General features: G+C 41.1%; 2 protein-coding genes across 14 annotated transcripts in view; one reads left to right on the plus strand and one right to left on the minus strand.

Annotated features, from left to right (window-relative positions):
- The window catches only part of LOC133384957 (uncharacterized), a 50,983-nt gene extending 35,307 nt beyond the window's left edge, over positions 1 to 15,676 (minus strand). For 4 of the 8 annotated variants that reach the window (XR_009762737.1, XR_009762734.1, XR_009762733.1 and 1 more), the window contains exons 1-2: positions 15,518 to 15,676; positions 4,842 to 5,018 (exon numbers count right to left, since the gene is read on the minus strand). Coding sequence is in view for 1 of the 8 variants with exons in the window: in XM_061626954.1 (XP_061482938.1) it covers positions 1,923 to 2,058 (136 nt within the window). In the remaining 7 variants the exon portion in view is untranslated. Of the gene's footprint in view, positions 1 to 1,922; positions 2,610 to 4,841; positions 5,019 to 10,304; positions 10,421 to 12,182; positions 12,248 to 15,517 lie in introns of those variants that run through there. The other 4 variants (XR_009762732.1, XR_009762736.1, XM_061626955.1 and 1 more) reach the window with 4 other exon arrangements.
- Positions 1 to 17,330, plus strand: part of GABRG3 (gamma-aminobutyric acid type A receptor subunit gamma3) — a 555,379-nt gene that overhangs the window by 458,336 nt on the left and 79,713 nt on the right. The gene's annotated exons all lie outside the window — the stretch shown is intronic.

Genomic DNA, 17,330 nt, shown 5'->3' on the forward strand with positions numbered 1-17,330 from the left:
AACCAAAATTATCGAGGGGATGGGGCAACGCACCTATGAGCATTTGGTCCTTTTCAGTTTAGAGAAAGTGAATAGAGAAAAGTTTTTATTCCTGTCTCCTAACACTAGAAGTCATGAAGCTAAATGTTGGAAGATTCAGGAAAGACAGAAGAAAGTACTTTTTCACACAATGCGTAGTTAAACTATGGAATTCGCTGTCATAAGAGGTCACCAACTGGATGGTTTTAAAAGAGGGTTAGACAAATTCATGGAGGTTAAGGCCATCAGTGGCTACTAACCATGATAACTATGTTCTACCTCTACTATCGGAAGCAGTATGTTTTTGAATACCAGTTCAAAAAAATGCAGAAAGGGAGAGTGCTGTTGTGATCAGGTTCTGCTTGTGTGCTTCCCAGAGGTATCTGGTTGTTCCACTGTGAGAACAGGATGCTGGACTAGATGGGCAAATGGCCTGATCTTCTTATGTTCTAAATTAAAACAGCACATGGGGAAAGGGTTATGTGATCCTCCCCTCTCCTGCTCTTAACCAAATATGTAGTCTCAGTCTCCTGAGACTACTTTTAATGTTTTTAAAAAACTGCAGTCTGTTTTTGAGATATCTCAAATATTTTTCTAGCATTAGCTAAATAATGATACTTATCAGTTCCTTTTCATCAAGGCTACATTGCATTCCCTTCTGTTAGAACAAATTTGTCATATGGTGTTTGTTGTTGCCAATTTACTGTTAATTAGCTAACAAGTACCAGCATAAATGAACAGAAGTCAAAGGAGGGCAGAAGAGCTACATTAAACAATAGCTGCTGCTATCTCCAAATGTGGAGAGAGAAATGATTTAAATGTCTAAAACTGTCTTGATGTGTTTCAAATTGCAGCATTAAGTGTTTTGCTTTTAAAAAAAATCTTTTTAGTATGCAAATGAATGCAAAAGATCAGCCATAAACTCTGCCTAAGTCATCTAGAAATCACAAGCGTGAACCACCATGCACTGTTCACCCACAAATAGTTTGTTTATGAGGCCATTTATGTCCCACTTCTTCTGCTCTAAACAGAAGCACCTTATGAGTCATATAAAAGCAACAGTAAAACAATCAGTAGATCAAAATCCTAAAGCAGCTGTGTAGAAAAAGCCCTTACCATCCCCATGCAACAGCAAAACCAGAATCAACACCAGAAAAAGTATGCTCAGACAAGGAAATCTTAACCAGTCATCTGGATGCCCAAAACAAAGCAGACAGCCAACTTTTCCAAGGCAGTGGATTCAAACCTACAAAAGGATGCAGTCTCAGTACCCATTAGCTTATGGGTGCTGAGAGTAGCCCCATCACCAATAGCGAAGGGCATCTGCATAGTGCAGCCTATCCCAATCATGTCTTTAGCTGCCCTACATATGCTATCACATATGACGCAGAGCGTTGGGCAGATGGGTGTGGTTTGGGGAAAATTAGGCCCACAAGCTAAAGGTTCCCCACTGCTAATCTAGGTGCTGCTACAGAAAGTCCAGTCTCTGACCTCATCTTATGCACTTTTCAGGGCAACGGGACATGTAACACACCCCCACCCCCACACCCCCGATGAATGAAATGTGTGATTAGGTTCATGCAGGAGACTTTCAACCATATCTTCATCCCAAACCATTTAGGGCTTCAGAGGTGATTACCAGAACCTTGAGTTGGGCCTGGAAGCAAAATTCTGCTGAAGCAATAGTGGTGTAATGTGGTCACAGTGCCCATTATTTCAAAAAGGGTTGTGCAAGATCAGCACTCAGTGTATTATGATTTTAACTGTTGTTGTTGTTAGTAGTAGTGGCAGTGGTGGCAGTAGTAGCAGCAGTAGCATTAGTATTATTCTAGAATGGTATCCCATAAACTGGATGGTAACTGGAAAACAAAATAAAATATACTTCCATCAGGCTTATCACTTACGTAGGATGAGGGAAGAGTGGGAAATGGAAGAGATCTGAGATGAGTTAGAACACTGCCCAGGAACCCTGTGGCTCTGCAAATGTTCTTGAAATCCAGCTTCCATCACCCTCAGCCAACATGGACAATGGTCCGGCATGATGGAAGTTATAGTCCAACAGTATCATAGGAACAAAAGAAGCTGTGTTATATTGAGTAAGGCCATTGGTCCGTCAAAGTTCAGTATTGTCTATACTGACTGGCATCAGCACTTCAGGATTTCAAACAGGGATCTCTCCTAGTCCTATGGGAGATGCTGCAGATTGAATGTGGGAACTTTTGCAAGCAAAGCAGATGCTCCACTACCACCAGGCTATGGCCCTTTCCCTGGAAGGCCCAGGTTCTTTATCCCTGAGTTAGACAATAGGTCAGTGAAAAGGGGAGCTGTTGTTTTTTAAATAGATGGACAGAGAAAAGTAGGTGATGCCAGGATAAAGTGTTACAATGCTAAAAGGGCCATAAGGAAAACAGGATGCAATAATGGAATAGAGGAAGTTCAATACACCTGTTATGCCTCACATATCCTATTGTATTTGCTTAGATTGCAACCCAGAATACTTTCTTGCTATGTATTTTTCTCAGTGGCAATATAAGTGGTGCTTTCATATACCCATATACTGCTTATTTTTTATCATCTCACCAGTTAAAAGGTAAACACCTCTCTATCACATTCCTGCTTTTTATAAATTACCTGTAAATGTAAGACCTTTGGTGGGGAAACATGTTTTTAAACTAGGAAAAGCAGCCTAATTTCTCTGTTATGAAATAGATGAAATTTCTGAAGAACCTAACTCAGTAGCTAAGCTACCATAATTAGATCAGAGAAGTTGCAAAATCTGCCTTAATTTGCATAGCGACAAAGCGGTATAACTTTTCCAGCAAAAGTTAGGGGTTGATGGTGTGGGCGACAGTACATCTCTTTCTCTACGTTCTTTAGCAAATTGGCTAAGGAAAGTTCACACTGCCTGGAACATCAGCTGCTAGCAAAGAATAATTCATAACCCAGCTATTTCTCTCTCTTTCAAAAGGAGTAGGACGGTGACAGCTTTTGTAGAAATATTATTTATTTATTTATTTATATATATCCTGCCCTTTCTCCCAGTAGGAGTCCAGGTTGGCAAATACTTGCTCCATTGCCAACGGCAAGGCTATAGCACTTGCTGGTGGCAATGGTCTGAACGGAACCCATCATCCACTCTTGAAAGCTTATGTTTGTCACAATGTTTGACTGCAATGGAAATAAGTTATGAATTGAGGTCTTGGTTGACCTATCTCAGTCCCTCTGAAAATGATGGAACTATAGTACAGAATCAAATGTTTACATCCCATTGATTGCAACAGAATTTCATTCTGCCTAACCTTCACTGGATCGAGTGCAAATAATGTCTTATTTTATTATTTTTGTTTGGATTTTTTTGTTACCACCACTGACCTTTTTCACCTACTGTGCTGTTAATTTGTTTGGGGGTGACAGTGGGGGTGACAGTGGAGCCCATACTATCTTAAGTTCATACATTTTATCTTCCTCTACAGGAGGAAGAAAAGTCGAGAGTTTTATCACTTAATGAAGTTTTAGTCAAAATCAGACCCTTGCTTCTGCATAAAAGGTCTAGTTTCTATAAAAATGTTTGAATGTGAGTGCAGAGAACATAAAACTTCTTTAAAATATATTCGTTGAAATACACTGGAAGAATCTGAGGGAGGTGTGCTGAATGCATGACCTCAATTTTTACTGTAATGAAAAGGAAGTAAAGGGGTGGGTGAGATAAATATCTGTTTCCTTGAAATTGCTCAGTTATTTGGAGCAGGTTAATCTCAGGAATTTAAGGCTGCTGTGCCTGTACTTTCTAAATCATAAAAGTATGTACATGATCATATAGTGACTTTTTAATATATATTAAACTGTGACTCAGTGTGCCCCATTAGCTAAGTAGACTTTTCCCTGGCTCTCTAAAGCCAGACAAAACCCTCTATCCATGGCAATTCCTGGACACCCTCCCCCCTCCATTTTTACTCTTTGTGAGATAGTGGGGGGGGCATTTGTCCAAAAAAACATTCTCTCCTCCTCCCCTCACAAAAAAACCCAAAATGAAATCATCCATTCATGCAATCATACAATTGTACATCTGAAGAATATAAACCTGAAGGTATCAAGGGTCACTAGATTTTGTGATAAAACATTGAGTTTTACCTGACTATGAATATAATTTTACAAACCATCCAAATTATTGGAGATCTAAAAAGCCTACTGGATGAGTTGCAAATAATCAAGAGTGAAAGAAAAGTTACGAGAGCAAGTGAGAGAGATTGTAAACAATGTGTGCAGATTATGTTTCTGCACAGAGGAGGGAGAAACAACAACAAAAAGAATGATCTGACAAACTGTAGGAATAGGGATTTGGGCTGTTTTGGATGGGGTAGCACTTGGAGAAACAGGTTTGCAGTTCCTGGAATTGGCTTTACATCTTGATGACCAGGTGGCAGCTACACTCAGAAGTGCCTTTGACTAGCTGAGGCTGATACACCAGAGCCCATTCCTGATAGGGTTGCCAGGTCAGAAGCATTCCAAACCCTGAGATTTCAGGGGTGGGCCCTAGTGATGTCATGGGAAGTGACCTAGTGATGTCATAGGGGCAGGCCCTAGTGATGTCATTAACATGATACATTAAGCATCAACCACAGTTGCTTGGAGCATACCACTCAAACAAACAAAAAATTCTCCAATTGGAAACTAAGATAGAAATCTTGGCTAAATGAGGGCGTTTGCAGGTCCAGCAGAAGTGATGGAATCATTCCTTCTCATCTGCTTAGACAGCCTGGGTAAGGAACATTTAATCTAATGGGAATCACATTCAGCCTCGGAATGTCATCTCAGCAACTTACCTGTCCTTCAGTAAGCTTGACAGATTCCCCAGGAGGCTCTAGGGGTGCACTGGTTTCAGCTGGCCAGTCACCTTTGAGGACAGACAAGCACTCTGACACTGCACATCCGGGGGAAGAGGATGAAGTCATACAAGAAGCTGCCCATCACACCACCAAAATTAGTCCAACCCCAAACACCTAGAATGAAGAGGAAGAAACACATGGAAAGGGGGAGCAGTGAGATATGGGACTGGGGGGCAGCATAGGAATAGCATGGTTGATAAAGAAAGTGCTAGCCTTCAGGAACTTGAGACTGTTATTGTAGTTATAAAGCTGGCAGAGAAAATTGGTGGAGTTTAGAGGCAACACTACTTCAAACTGCAGTAAAATTGTGTGTTAAAAAAAACTAGTGCAGTAGAGAGAAAGGTTTAGCTTAGCCCTACTGTGCTAGTTTACTACATAAAGTGCAGTATTTATTAGAAAGTAATGTTATTTGTTATTTAATTTTATTTGTTATTATAATGTTATTTGTTATTTAAATTAATGTTTGTAAATTGTATTGCTTTTATTGTATTTTTATATCTGTGTTTATTTTTCTTTGTAAGCCGCTTTGAGGGCCTTTGGCCGAAAGGCGGGGTATAAATAAAATTTAATAATAATAATAATAATAATAATAATAATAATAATCTAGTCTACTTGCTTCTGGGGGTTTAAGTGCCGTCAGGCCAGGCCTGTCACCAGAAGGCCATTGTAGGAAGAAAGGCTAGTGTGGTGATGTTAGATGGGAGCACTCAGGAGTAAACATGGATGCCCCTTAAGGTTGCAATTCTAAACACACTTACTAAGAGACTAAGCCTCATAGAACTCAACAGGACTTACTTCTGAGTAGATATTTTTTAGGATTGTGCTGCTGGTAAGGCTTGACTAGGGATCCTCTGGAATGATATCTATATCAAATAGGGTTGCCAGATCAGAAGCATCCCAAACCCTGAGATTTTGGGGGCATGCCCAAGTGATGTCATGTGGCATGCCTGAGTGATGTCATAGGGTGGGTCTGAGTGACATCATGGGGTGGGTCTGAGTGATGTCATGGGGCGGGCCCGAGTGGTGTCATTAAGCATGATACATTAAGCATCAACCACAGTTGCTTGGCGCATAAAATTCACACAAAAACATTTCTCTGATTGGAAATTAAGACAGAAATCTTAGTTAAAAGATAGAGCCTGGGTAGAGAACATTTAATATAGCCAACTCGCTTCTTGCAAAAAGGGTTTACGTGCTCTCAGGCCAGGCCAGTCACCAGAAGGCCATTGTAGGAAGAAAGGAGCCTAGTGTTGTGCAGATGTTAAGATGGGAGTACACGGGAGTAAAGATGGATGCCCCCTAAGAGCTGCAATTCTAAACACACTTACTAAGGGACTAAGCCCCATAGAATTCAATAGGACTTACTTCTCAGTAGATATGGTTTTGATTGTGTTGTTGGTAAAGCTTGACTAGGGATCCTCTGCAAATATATCCATATCCAAGTAGGGCTGGCAACCCCCTGCCTGGAATGCCCTGCCCCTTCCTTTTAACATCCAAATTTCTTTACACATTTGACCCTTAACTTCAGAAAGAGGTCTGAGTGATAAGTAAGAAGATTCTCTACCCTTTTCTGTCTCCCCTGTGGGCTGCTATAAACTCACTTTATCAGCCAACCCAATTCCAGTGAATATTATTGACAGAGAAAAAGCACACAAATGATTTGGTCTACCTTTATAGGCAATAGCTTAGAAACAACAACAATTGCAGCCATAAATTCTCTTTTACCACTATTGGACAAGAAACAAACAACAGGGTGCATCATCAGTGGGTTTAAGAAGGTTGAGCGGAGTGCATGGAACCACTGTTGCTGCTTCTATGGATGACAGGGAGTGAGGATAAAGGTAAATAAGATGCAAACAGAAAAAGAAAAAGAAAAGACAGTGATGATTTCTTAAATGCAATACCATACCAACCACAACAAGATTCCTATGAGTAAGGCAGAAAACTCAGCATCCCACAACCAGTCAGGATTCCTAACCAAAAAACAAAACTAAAAGAATCCTGGCAGCCAGTCACAGAAATCCCCATGCAGCACAACCTGACCAGGGGGCTGCAGTTACTGCAGAATGCTACAGCACGACTGCTGACATGAGGGAGACCCTGTCAGCACAATAATAATTCTGCTCTGAAATCTGCACTGATTGTCGATTTGCTACCAGGCCAAGTTCCAAATGTGCTTTCCGTGTTACGGGTGCCACATAGTACTTGTTCTGCTCTTGTAAGAAACTGATCCGTTAGTGTGGCAGCACCTACGCTTTGGAACTCCCTGCCTATTGACATTAGGCAGATGCCTTCATTGTACTCATTTTGGCACCTACTAAAAACGTTTTTCCTTAGGCAAGCCTACCCAGGTATGTAGAAGCTATTATGTTTTTTATCTGTTTTTAGCTCATTGTTGGTTTTATTATTTTGAATATTTTAAAATACCTGTCTTTCACTGATTTTGCCAATAATTTTATTGTTTTAATTCCTACTATAAACTGCTTTGAGGTTTTTTATAATAAAGCAGTATATAAATGTTGTAAATAAAATATATAAATAAATTTTGGGGTCTCTGTGGCCCTTGGGTCTCTTTCTTCTTTTAGGCACAAAGGAATCTGCCTTATGCTGAGTCAGGCCATTTGATACCATCTAGCTCAGTACTGATGACCTGGACTAGCATTGGCTGCTCAGGATTCCAGGCAATAGTCTCTTCTAGAAATTGAATTTTGCACCTTTGCATGGAAAGCACGTGCCCTACCACTGAGTTACAGCCCTTTCCCTGTTTTAAAAAAGTATCTTTTAAAATTGTTCTTTTCAGTTCACTAATGAATGCACATTAGAATGCACGAATGAATGCATACCTAGGGCAGATCCACACCATGCATTTAAAGCACATTCAACATACATTTGAAGCACATGAATCCCACTACAGAATCATGGGAACTATAGTTGTTAAGGGTGGTGGGAACTATAACAGTGAGGGGGAAACTACAATTCCCAGGATTCTTTGGGGGAAGTCGTGCGCTTTAAATGCAAGTTGGATGTGCTTTAAATGTATTATGCGGATCTGCATTACTTCATGAACCTTACCTGCATATAAATAATTTTAATTAAATTTTAAATGGAAATAAGCTACAAAGTTTACTTGGTGACCATGGGCTACTCACCATCTCTCAGCCTAATCTGCCCCTCAGGGTGAAAAAGCAGAGGGGGACGATTGCCACCCCAAGGAAGAAGGGCACACTTAAAATGTAGAGGAAATAATACTCTGTAAATAATAATTTACAGCCATAGTGTGAAATCAGATATATATCAAGACATAGTATAAAGAAATATTTATATAATCATGAATGTCAAAGATATTTATTATTTACACAACCTGTAAAGATATTTATAGTGCAATCCTATGCATGTTTACTGAGAAGGAAGTCCCAATGTATTCAGACAGGGAAGCATGCTCAGGACTGCAACTTCACTCACCCAATCCAAAATTCAGAATCACGCCACTTTAATCTGTTTTGCAACTGTTTTATACTTGTTTTATGGTTATTGGATTTTAATTGGCTTTATTTCTTGTTGTAAGCTGCCTTGGTTTCTAACCCTATCTCGCAGGATTATTGGAAATATTCCATATACACACACACTGGAGATGTAGAAATGCATACACCTCATGTAATAGTTTATTGTCAAAACCAGTTGGCCATTGCAGAACATATTTTTTAAAAAGTATTAGTTTCCTGCCAAATAAAAGCAGTGACACCTAAGTAAGCTCTGCCTAACTTCTTAAAAAAAGGGATCTGAGGGGGAGAAATTTACAACACAATCCTTTTCTATGTTCACTCAAAAATCCCACTGATTTTCAGCACAATCCTATGTCGACTCAAAAGTAAGTCCTACTGAATTCAATGGGGTTAGCTCCTAAAGGTAAAGGTAAAGGTGTCCCCGCACTTATAGTGCGAGTCGTTTCCGACTCTTAGGGTGACGTCTTGCGACATTTACTAGGCAGACCGTATATATGGGGTGGGTTTGCCAGTTCCTTCCCTGGCTTTTCTTTACCCCCCAGCATATGCCGGGTACTCATTTTACTGACCACGGATGGATGGAAGGCTGAGTGGACCCCTTTTACCGGAGATTTGACTTCCTCCTTCCGTTGGAATCGAACTCCGGCTGTGAGCAGAGCTTCGGCTGCATTACCGCCACTTACCACTCTGCGCCACGGAGGATCCTACTTATGTGGAATTAGCATTGTAGCTTTACTCCCAGAAAAGCTTCATACTGGGAAGGTTTTCAAATCAGGTTATGAATAAGATAATAAAATAAACTGCCTTCTTCAACTGTCCAGTAAAATTTAAACTCGTTTGACTCCTTAACTAGAAAAGTATAACACTGCAGCATGTACACTTTTTAAAACTTCTGTTCAAAAATTAATTGGAAGATAAAATGTACAATATGCCATTTTTGCAAGTAATAAAAAAACCCCTGCGAGTACACTTTTATGCCTACCAAGATCCTGCTATGATCTTCTGTTGTAGTGCAATCCTATGCATGTTTACTCAGAAGCAAGTCCCAATCCTGTACAGAGAAAGTACTCTTTATGCTACTGAAAGCTATATATTTACTGAATCCCTGATATGAGATAAGCAGGAAAACTGTGGGTTTATCAGAGCCTGGAGAAGTTACTTTTTTGAACTACAACTCCCATCAGCCCCAGCCAGCATGGCCACTGGATTGGGCTGATGGGAGTTGTAGTTCAGAAAAGTAACTTTTCCAAGCTCTGGTTTAGCTATTGCCTGGGGTCAACAAATCTTGTCAATGACAACCCTAACTTCACTTATAGTCTAAAAACCTGAAAGGGTAGGGATTATAGCAGCCGGTACTAACAGAAGTTGTGGAAGGGCAGCTGACATGTTGGTTTATATCTTTTGAACCAGACCACCTAGAAACTTATTTTTTAACAAAATGAAAGCTAAGAGTCCAGAGATTAAGGTGACTCACCCAGAGACCCAGAGAGGACCCCCAAAAACCAGAGTCTCTGGGCAAAAACTGGAGACCTGGCAACCCTAATTCCTGATGAAGTCAGTCCAGCCCATTGTAACACACGCCTTAGATACATCCAGGTGATACATTGGACATTGGAATGCATTCTTCATGGGACTACCTTTGAAAAGTCTCCAGAAGCTTCAGCTAGGCGAGCATGCAACTTCAAAAATGTTGGTAGGGTCACTGCCCATGTTACATCATCCTGCAATTGCTGTACAGGTTATCAATCTGCTTCAAGGCACAAGTCAGAGTGTTGGTGATTACCTTCGAAGACTGTTACCAATTCCAGTGTAAGGTGCCTGTGTTGACATATCAAGGCCTGAATGACTTGGGACATAGATATCTGACAAAACATCTTGCAGTACCAACTTGCCTGGGGCCTTGAGATCAGAAGAAGAAAGTCTGCTTGTTGTCCCGGCAAATGTTGCTCACTGTGTGGGGATGCAAGATAGGACCTTCTTGGTGGTGGTGTCCTCGTTTTGTAATTCCTTATCCTAGTGACAGGGACAGCAACATTCTTATTGAACTTCCATTACCACCTAAATAATTTTTTATTTGCCCAGACTTATGGTGGATCAGGTTTGCTGCCCTGATCTATGGATTTTTACATTTTAATTCTGCGGATTTTGATGTTTTCATATTATACGATGTTTTATTGTACTTTATTGTTTCTATTTCAAATATTTAAATTTTATCATTTGTATTGTATTGTTAAACAATGTTGGATTATTATTATTATTATTATTATTATTATTATTAATAATAATAATAATAATAATAATAATAATAATAATAATAATAATAATAATAATAATAATAATAATAATAATAATAATAATAATAATAATAATAATAGTGAAAAGTGGTTTAGAAATACTTGAAGAAATAAAATAAATAAATGGCTTAGGTCCAGGATAACTTAAGAACTGCCTTTTTATGAATTTGTAATTTTGAATGCTGCAAGATGCCCTGAGTGGTGCTTTTGCTCCAGAAGGGCAGGATATGAATAGCTCAATAAAATATTTTTTTTAAAATGAAAAGAAAATCCCAGTCTCCCACCAACTTTGTCTGACATCTTGCCTGATGGAAGAATTCTGGAGAACTCGAAAGTTTGACACAATTTTGTGACATTTTAGTTGGTCCTCATAAAGGCATTGCCCAACTGTGGATTTTCTTATTGACCAGCATGGCTACCATTGTTTACCATTGCATACTGATGACACTTTTCCCAAAAATTCCTAATGGCCACTCCCAGTGGCTTCATATAGATATGAAATAGCATTGGGGATAAGATGGTATCCTCTTTAACCAGGCATGGGAGGGGGGTTAAGCTGTCAGAGTGCAATTCTAGGGGTTTTTAACTTTTTAATCTTTTAATGTTTTCTGTCTCTGGTTTTATATGGATTGTATTTGTGTTTTTGTTGTACGTCGCCCAGAGTGGCAGACTAATCTCTGCCAGATGGGCGTCTAACAAATCTAATAAATAATAATAATAATAATAATAATAATAATAATAATAATAATAATGCGGCACTCCACTGCACAGCTACCAGGGGGGCCAAAAGAGAATCACTCAGTGCTACTCTCTGGATTTGGTCCTGTAGGGAAGACTGGAACCACCGTAGCACAGTGCCCCAATTCCCATTCCATAGAACCAGCCCTTGAGGATACCGTGGTCAATGGTTTCAAAAGTTGCAGAGAGATCACGAAACAGCAGCAAGGTCACATTCCCCCTGTCCTGCCCTCGGTAAAGGTAATTCATCAGGGTAACCAAATCCAGGCCAGAACCCAGATTGGAACAGATCTAAATAATCCATGTCATCCAAGAATGCTTGCAGCTGCCCCACCACTACTCTCATTCATTTTTCATTGATTTATTTCTGTATATAGCCAAAGGCTGTTACAAGAGCAATATTGACAGATATACATAGTACAAGATTAAAATGATTAGTTAAAATACATCAAGTTTAAGTATTTATTTACAACAATTATTCTTAACGTAACTGACTCTAAGCTTCTTTGCTGCCAAGGCGAAGTTAGCAGTAGAAATTATTACTTTTGGCTGTACATCTGATAATAAAAAGATGACTTTCTGAAGGCTGTTTAGAGCATTATTTGTCTGAAATAGCGGAACAAGAAATTTTTCTCTTGGAATAGAAAACATTGGGCAGTCTAACATATAATGTAACAGATCGTCCGGCACCAAACACCCTGCTATACATAATCTTTCAGTATAAGGGGTGCCCAAATATCTACCTTGTAAGAACGCTGTAGGCATCGTTTGAAAGCGCAATTCGGTGTAGGCTCTTCGAAGGGGGGCCCTAGTCAGAATATTCAAATAAATGGGCCATGCATTAATAGATTTAATATGAGGGTACCAGTGAGAGAAACGAGAATAAGTAATCCTTAGACTATCTTGTTTAGCCACCTGTTCATAGATCTGATTACGCAATGGTTTCGGGTTAGAATTGGCGATCATGGTGGGGGTTAGGAGATACTGGAGACCTAGGGCGAAAAAATTTTGTGCCCAGCCCCCATTATCCAACTGATCTACCCAACATAATTTGGACAGAGAAGGAGGATCGTTAACAGAGAGTTTCTTCCAGAAACGTAGATATGCTAAATCGATCCTAGCCATTAAAGAGGGAGAATTGAGTTCTGATCTCAAAAAGGCCTCTGGGGTGCCTATAGGTAAACCCAAGATTTGCTTGAAGAAAGAGTTTTGGATTGGCTCAAGAGCTGAATGCAAGGAGGGACCCCAAATCTCAGTCCCGTACAAAATTGACGGGAGTATTTTTGATATATAAAGTTGGGACATGGGTTTCAATAATTGGCCACCTTTAGAGAAAAAGAGTTTCTTCAATAGGCCCAGGGCTCTAGAAGCTTGAAGTTTAATATGAGCCAGATGATGGGACCAGGACAATTTGTTGTTAATATATATTCCCAGGTATTTAAAGGTATGGACCTGTTTGATAAGGTGGCCGTTCAAAAGCCAAGAGAATTTGGCTTTACTATGCTTTCCACATATCATTATTTTAGATTTTGTATAATTGATTTGGAGAAATTGCAAATCACAATATTCTTGGAGATGTAAAAGCATTCTTTTAAGACCAATCCTATTCTGTGAAAGCATAAGCAAGTCATCCGCATATAATAGAACCGGAATCTTTCTATCTTTAATCGAAGGAGGAAAGAAAGTGGGTGAAGCCATGGTCTGAACAATGTCATTGATAAAAAAATTAAATAAAAAGGGAGCCAGTATGCAACTCTGTTTAACGCCTTTTCTCATTGGGATTTTTTGAGATAAAACCCCATTGAAACCAAGGCGTATTCTTATTACAGTATCGTGATGTAAAATTTGGAGGAGCCATAGCAGTCTTTTGTCAATTCCAGCCTTTTCTAGTTTCCTCCAAAGAAGGGGGCGATCGATTGAATCGAATGCCGCCGCAAAATCAATAAACGCTAGGAAGAGGGATGGTAAAGATTTCTTTTTTACTTTCATTATGAAATGGTGTAAAATGAACAACTGGTCAATTGTGGAAGCCCCATCCCTAAAACCTGCCTGGACATCCGATATAACGGAATGTTCCTTATCCCAGTCAAGAAGTTTCCTTAAGAGGTATCTCCCATAGAGCTTTGCCGCTACGTCCAAGAGGCTAATGGGTCTATAATTGGACGGGCATGCAGGATCACCTTTTTTGAATATAGGGATCACTACACTAGTTTTCCATCCAGAAGGGATACTCTCTCCACTACCTTCCCCAAGGAGGTGGTATTTGCAACTGGTCGATAGGTATTCCAGCCCAAGAGGTCCAGGGCCAGTTTCTTTAGGAGTATCCTCACAGCCTCCTCTTTCAAGGCTGCAGGGATCACCTTCTCATGCAACAAAGCATTAACCACACTCTGGACCCAACCAGTCAACTCCAGGAGGAACAGAGGTTAAGAGAGCACGTGTTTGGACATGTAGCTGCCAGCATCTGTCTCTGAGGGCAGGTCCTCTGAATGGGCCCACCACCTTTAGAGTAGTGAAGTGCCACTACCAGTCCAAACTTCACCAGGCAATGGTCTGACCATACAGGGGAGTGCATTGCACGCCCCCAACCCTTGTTCCATCCTTCATATCACTTGGGTTAAAGACTACACAAAGGGTATGCCCTACCTGATGCATTGGGCCTATGACCTTTTAACACCCTATGGTTGTCATAGAGGGCATGAAGTCCCTTGCTGGCCTAACAACAGCCTCCACATGGATGTTGAAGTCACCCAGAGCTATTGTCCTGGGGTTCTTCAACACGATAACAAAGACCACTTCAGCCAGCTCAGTAATGCTGGGCAACAAGGTGATTGGTAGACCAGCAGCATCCCCAGTCTATCTCTCATCTTAAGTTCAAGAGATTTTCTGGTGAAGGAGATGGTGTTTCTATGGACAATAGCAACATCCGCTCCCTCAACTCCCTAATCTAGCCTGGTGCTATTCCAAGTACCCAGATGGGTGCAGGTGACTTAGATCAGGCCCACCCAGCTCACCCATCCAAGTCTTGGTGATGCATGCCAAGTTAGCCTCTTCATCCATGATCAAGTCATGGGTGAGTAGGGTCTTATTATGGACTGACCTGGCATTCCATAACAGAACCACCAGACCAGAGGACTAGGCGGATAAGCTACCAGTAACTTCTGGAGGAGTGAGAGGACTGGAAGCCGGGCACATGAGCAAAACATATAGGTCTCCACCCCACATGATGGTCAGCCCCTCCATTCCAACTATACCTTCTCCTGCCCACCACCACTGAAATTTCCAGCTCTCTGCTACCTGCCTACCCAGACACATCCCAGCACCATCAACTGATACAATATACACCTTGGCGATTAGGACCACATATAACAAACTAAGACCTAGTAGTAGTGGCATTCCACTTTGTCAGGCAGAAAATACAGTAATGGTACCACTTCAACACTTCTCCCCATGTCTCGCACTCAGGGGAAACACCACCAAACCAATCTTCTCCTCCCCAGGCTCTCATCCTAGGTGAGGGTCACAGGCTTCTCACCCACAGTGCCTCACCTATAATTCTGTATTCTGACTGACCGAGGAGATGCTCCTGCCCTGCTACCTCCCCAAAGTGACAACCCAATGGGGCAATCCCTTTTGGTGTCACCCCCCCCCGGGGACAACTCCTCTGCCCTGACCCCACCGCCCACAGTAAAACCTGTTTTTATAGCAAGGCAGGCTCTGAACCACATCCTCACCCCAGTTGTCTGCACTCAGCCAGCAATCAAACAATATCCCACCCTGCAAATCAGCCCAAACACACATTTACCTACAAGCAGCTGCCTCACAGGGGAAGCAAACTGATGCAAGCAAAAAGCCCCACACACTCTTGCATCTAGCCCCTCTCTGCTTAGTCCTCCTGTAGGTCTGCTCTCCAACATTATAGTCCCCTTGTGTGATGCTGCCACAAATAATTTTTCAGCAGTCTTCATGTGGGTTATAACATTTCAATTAGCTCCGATGAGTTGATCAAATGGATGGTAAACACGGCAGCAGAATAATGAAAGGATTTCTCTCATTAACATTTCAACTGATCACTCACCTCACAAACTACTTTATACTACTGTGGAATAGTTGAGATTCCTACCACTTGCCAGCAAGATATCAGAAATGATTGCGAATAAATATATGAAATCCACAGGCCCAGCAAGCCTTCCATTGTTGGCAGGAGCTCATCAACTCAGCTTCTGATTATGACCAAGGCAGTAATACTGCAGAGACTTTGCTGTTTACCCAGCATGCATGTGTAGTCATTCCACACTCGGAGGAATGTGAATAATATTTAACAGAATGTTTACATTTAGCTGTAGTGGCAGCAGCCTTGCCCCCATTACACCCGGTACTTATATGATATGTATATGATAATTGTTTCTAGATGGGATGGTACTGAATTATGGATATAGCAAGGGTAATTATGTGTATCGTAAGGGTAATGCCCAATGGGCAGTTCTTGGCTGAGGAAAAATGCTGCCTTTCATTATCTATGTTAATAGCAAAGTGTAATGAAACAGCCAGGTACAGAGGAGTGTGCCAGACCTTCTGAACAGCATCTCTTGCTTCTTTTAGAATTGTAGGATCCTGACGTTCTGGGAAAGATCTTCAGATGACATGTCATAGAGGGAGGGAGGACATGTGTCCTAATCTGCAGAGGACAGCCCTCTGTTTGAATAAGTCCTCTGCTTGAAAGGTTTCCCAGTCAAAGTCCTGTTTAAAGATAAAGTGATCTAAGAAAGGAGTACAAGGGGCCTTGAAGTTAGCAGGGGCCTTGAAGGGACCATCAACAGCTAGCACCTGGACTGAGCAGACACACAGGCACCTTCCCCAGCATGGTGAGATGTACAGTATTTCTATTTACATTACAGTAATTATTTCTACATTTGCATCTATTCAAAATTTGCACATGCAGATTTTATGCAATCTGGTTTTGATGCATAAGTGGCCACCTACATGGAGTTGTGAGATGGGTTACACTGATGGCACTTCACATCAGAATGACAACCTTGCGGTAACCCAAAGCCTAGGTGAACTTTGGTGGGGTGTAGTTGATTGTTTCCTTTTCCCTGACACTCTAAGTGTTGCTTCGTCAGGTCTGTGGCTGAAAGGAGCCAGGAGTCTAACTCTTTCCTGGGAGTGCATGAAAGTCTAGGAATTGTGGGAAGCCTCCAGCAAGTAGCAGGAAGTTCAGGCACTGTGTGCTAGATCCACCTAGTCTTCTCTCTCAGAGACTGGTTCTGGCCCTTCATTCATGTTGCTACTGCCAACTATGTCCATTAGAGCCAATGGAAGGTAGGAGGCATGGCCCACCAAATAACTTTATACCATTACTGAGAATGATGTCTCACAAGAGGCAATAGCAGGCAAGGGGACAGTTGTGTGTTGCCACATGAGAGCCCAAAATAAAACAATGCAAGGGCTCAGGTCATACTTTTGCCATCCCTCGTGTGAATCATGTAAACTGTATGTGAAGACTGTACATTGTTTTCTATTTGCAAAATTGAGAGTTTCCTTTTTCAAGCACTCACAGTCTTAAGAATGATGGGGTACATGTATACAGCCCTCACATGGAGATGTTGGTTCATAAACTTGGTTTGTCCATTCTGATTGCCAATGAACTGTGAGCTCACTAGTGACCCCCTAGACTCTAACACTTAGGGCCCAGCAATGTATGAACTGGGCCAACTACAGCCAGACTAATGAAGGACTGGAGAATGAAACTATGAATGAATGAAGCTATGAATGGGGCAAATTTGAACCCTACAGTCACTCACTGTTCTGGAATGTGTGGATATGATAACACTGCACTCTTGCTTAACCATGAATCCTTTAAAATAATCTGCCTGGCAGTACAGTAAATT

This window comes from Rhineura floridana, chromosome 5 (assembly GCF_030035675.1).
Source record: "Rhineura floridana isolate rRhiFlo1 chromosome 5, rRhiFlo1.hap2, whole genome shotgun sequence".
NCBI lineage: Eukaryota > Metazoa > Chordata > Lepidosauria > Squamata > Rhineuridae > Rhineura > Rhineura floridana.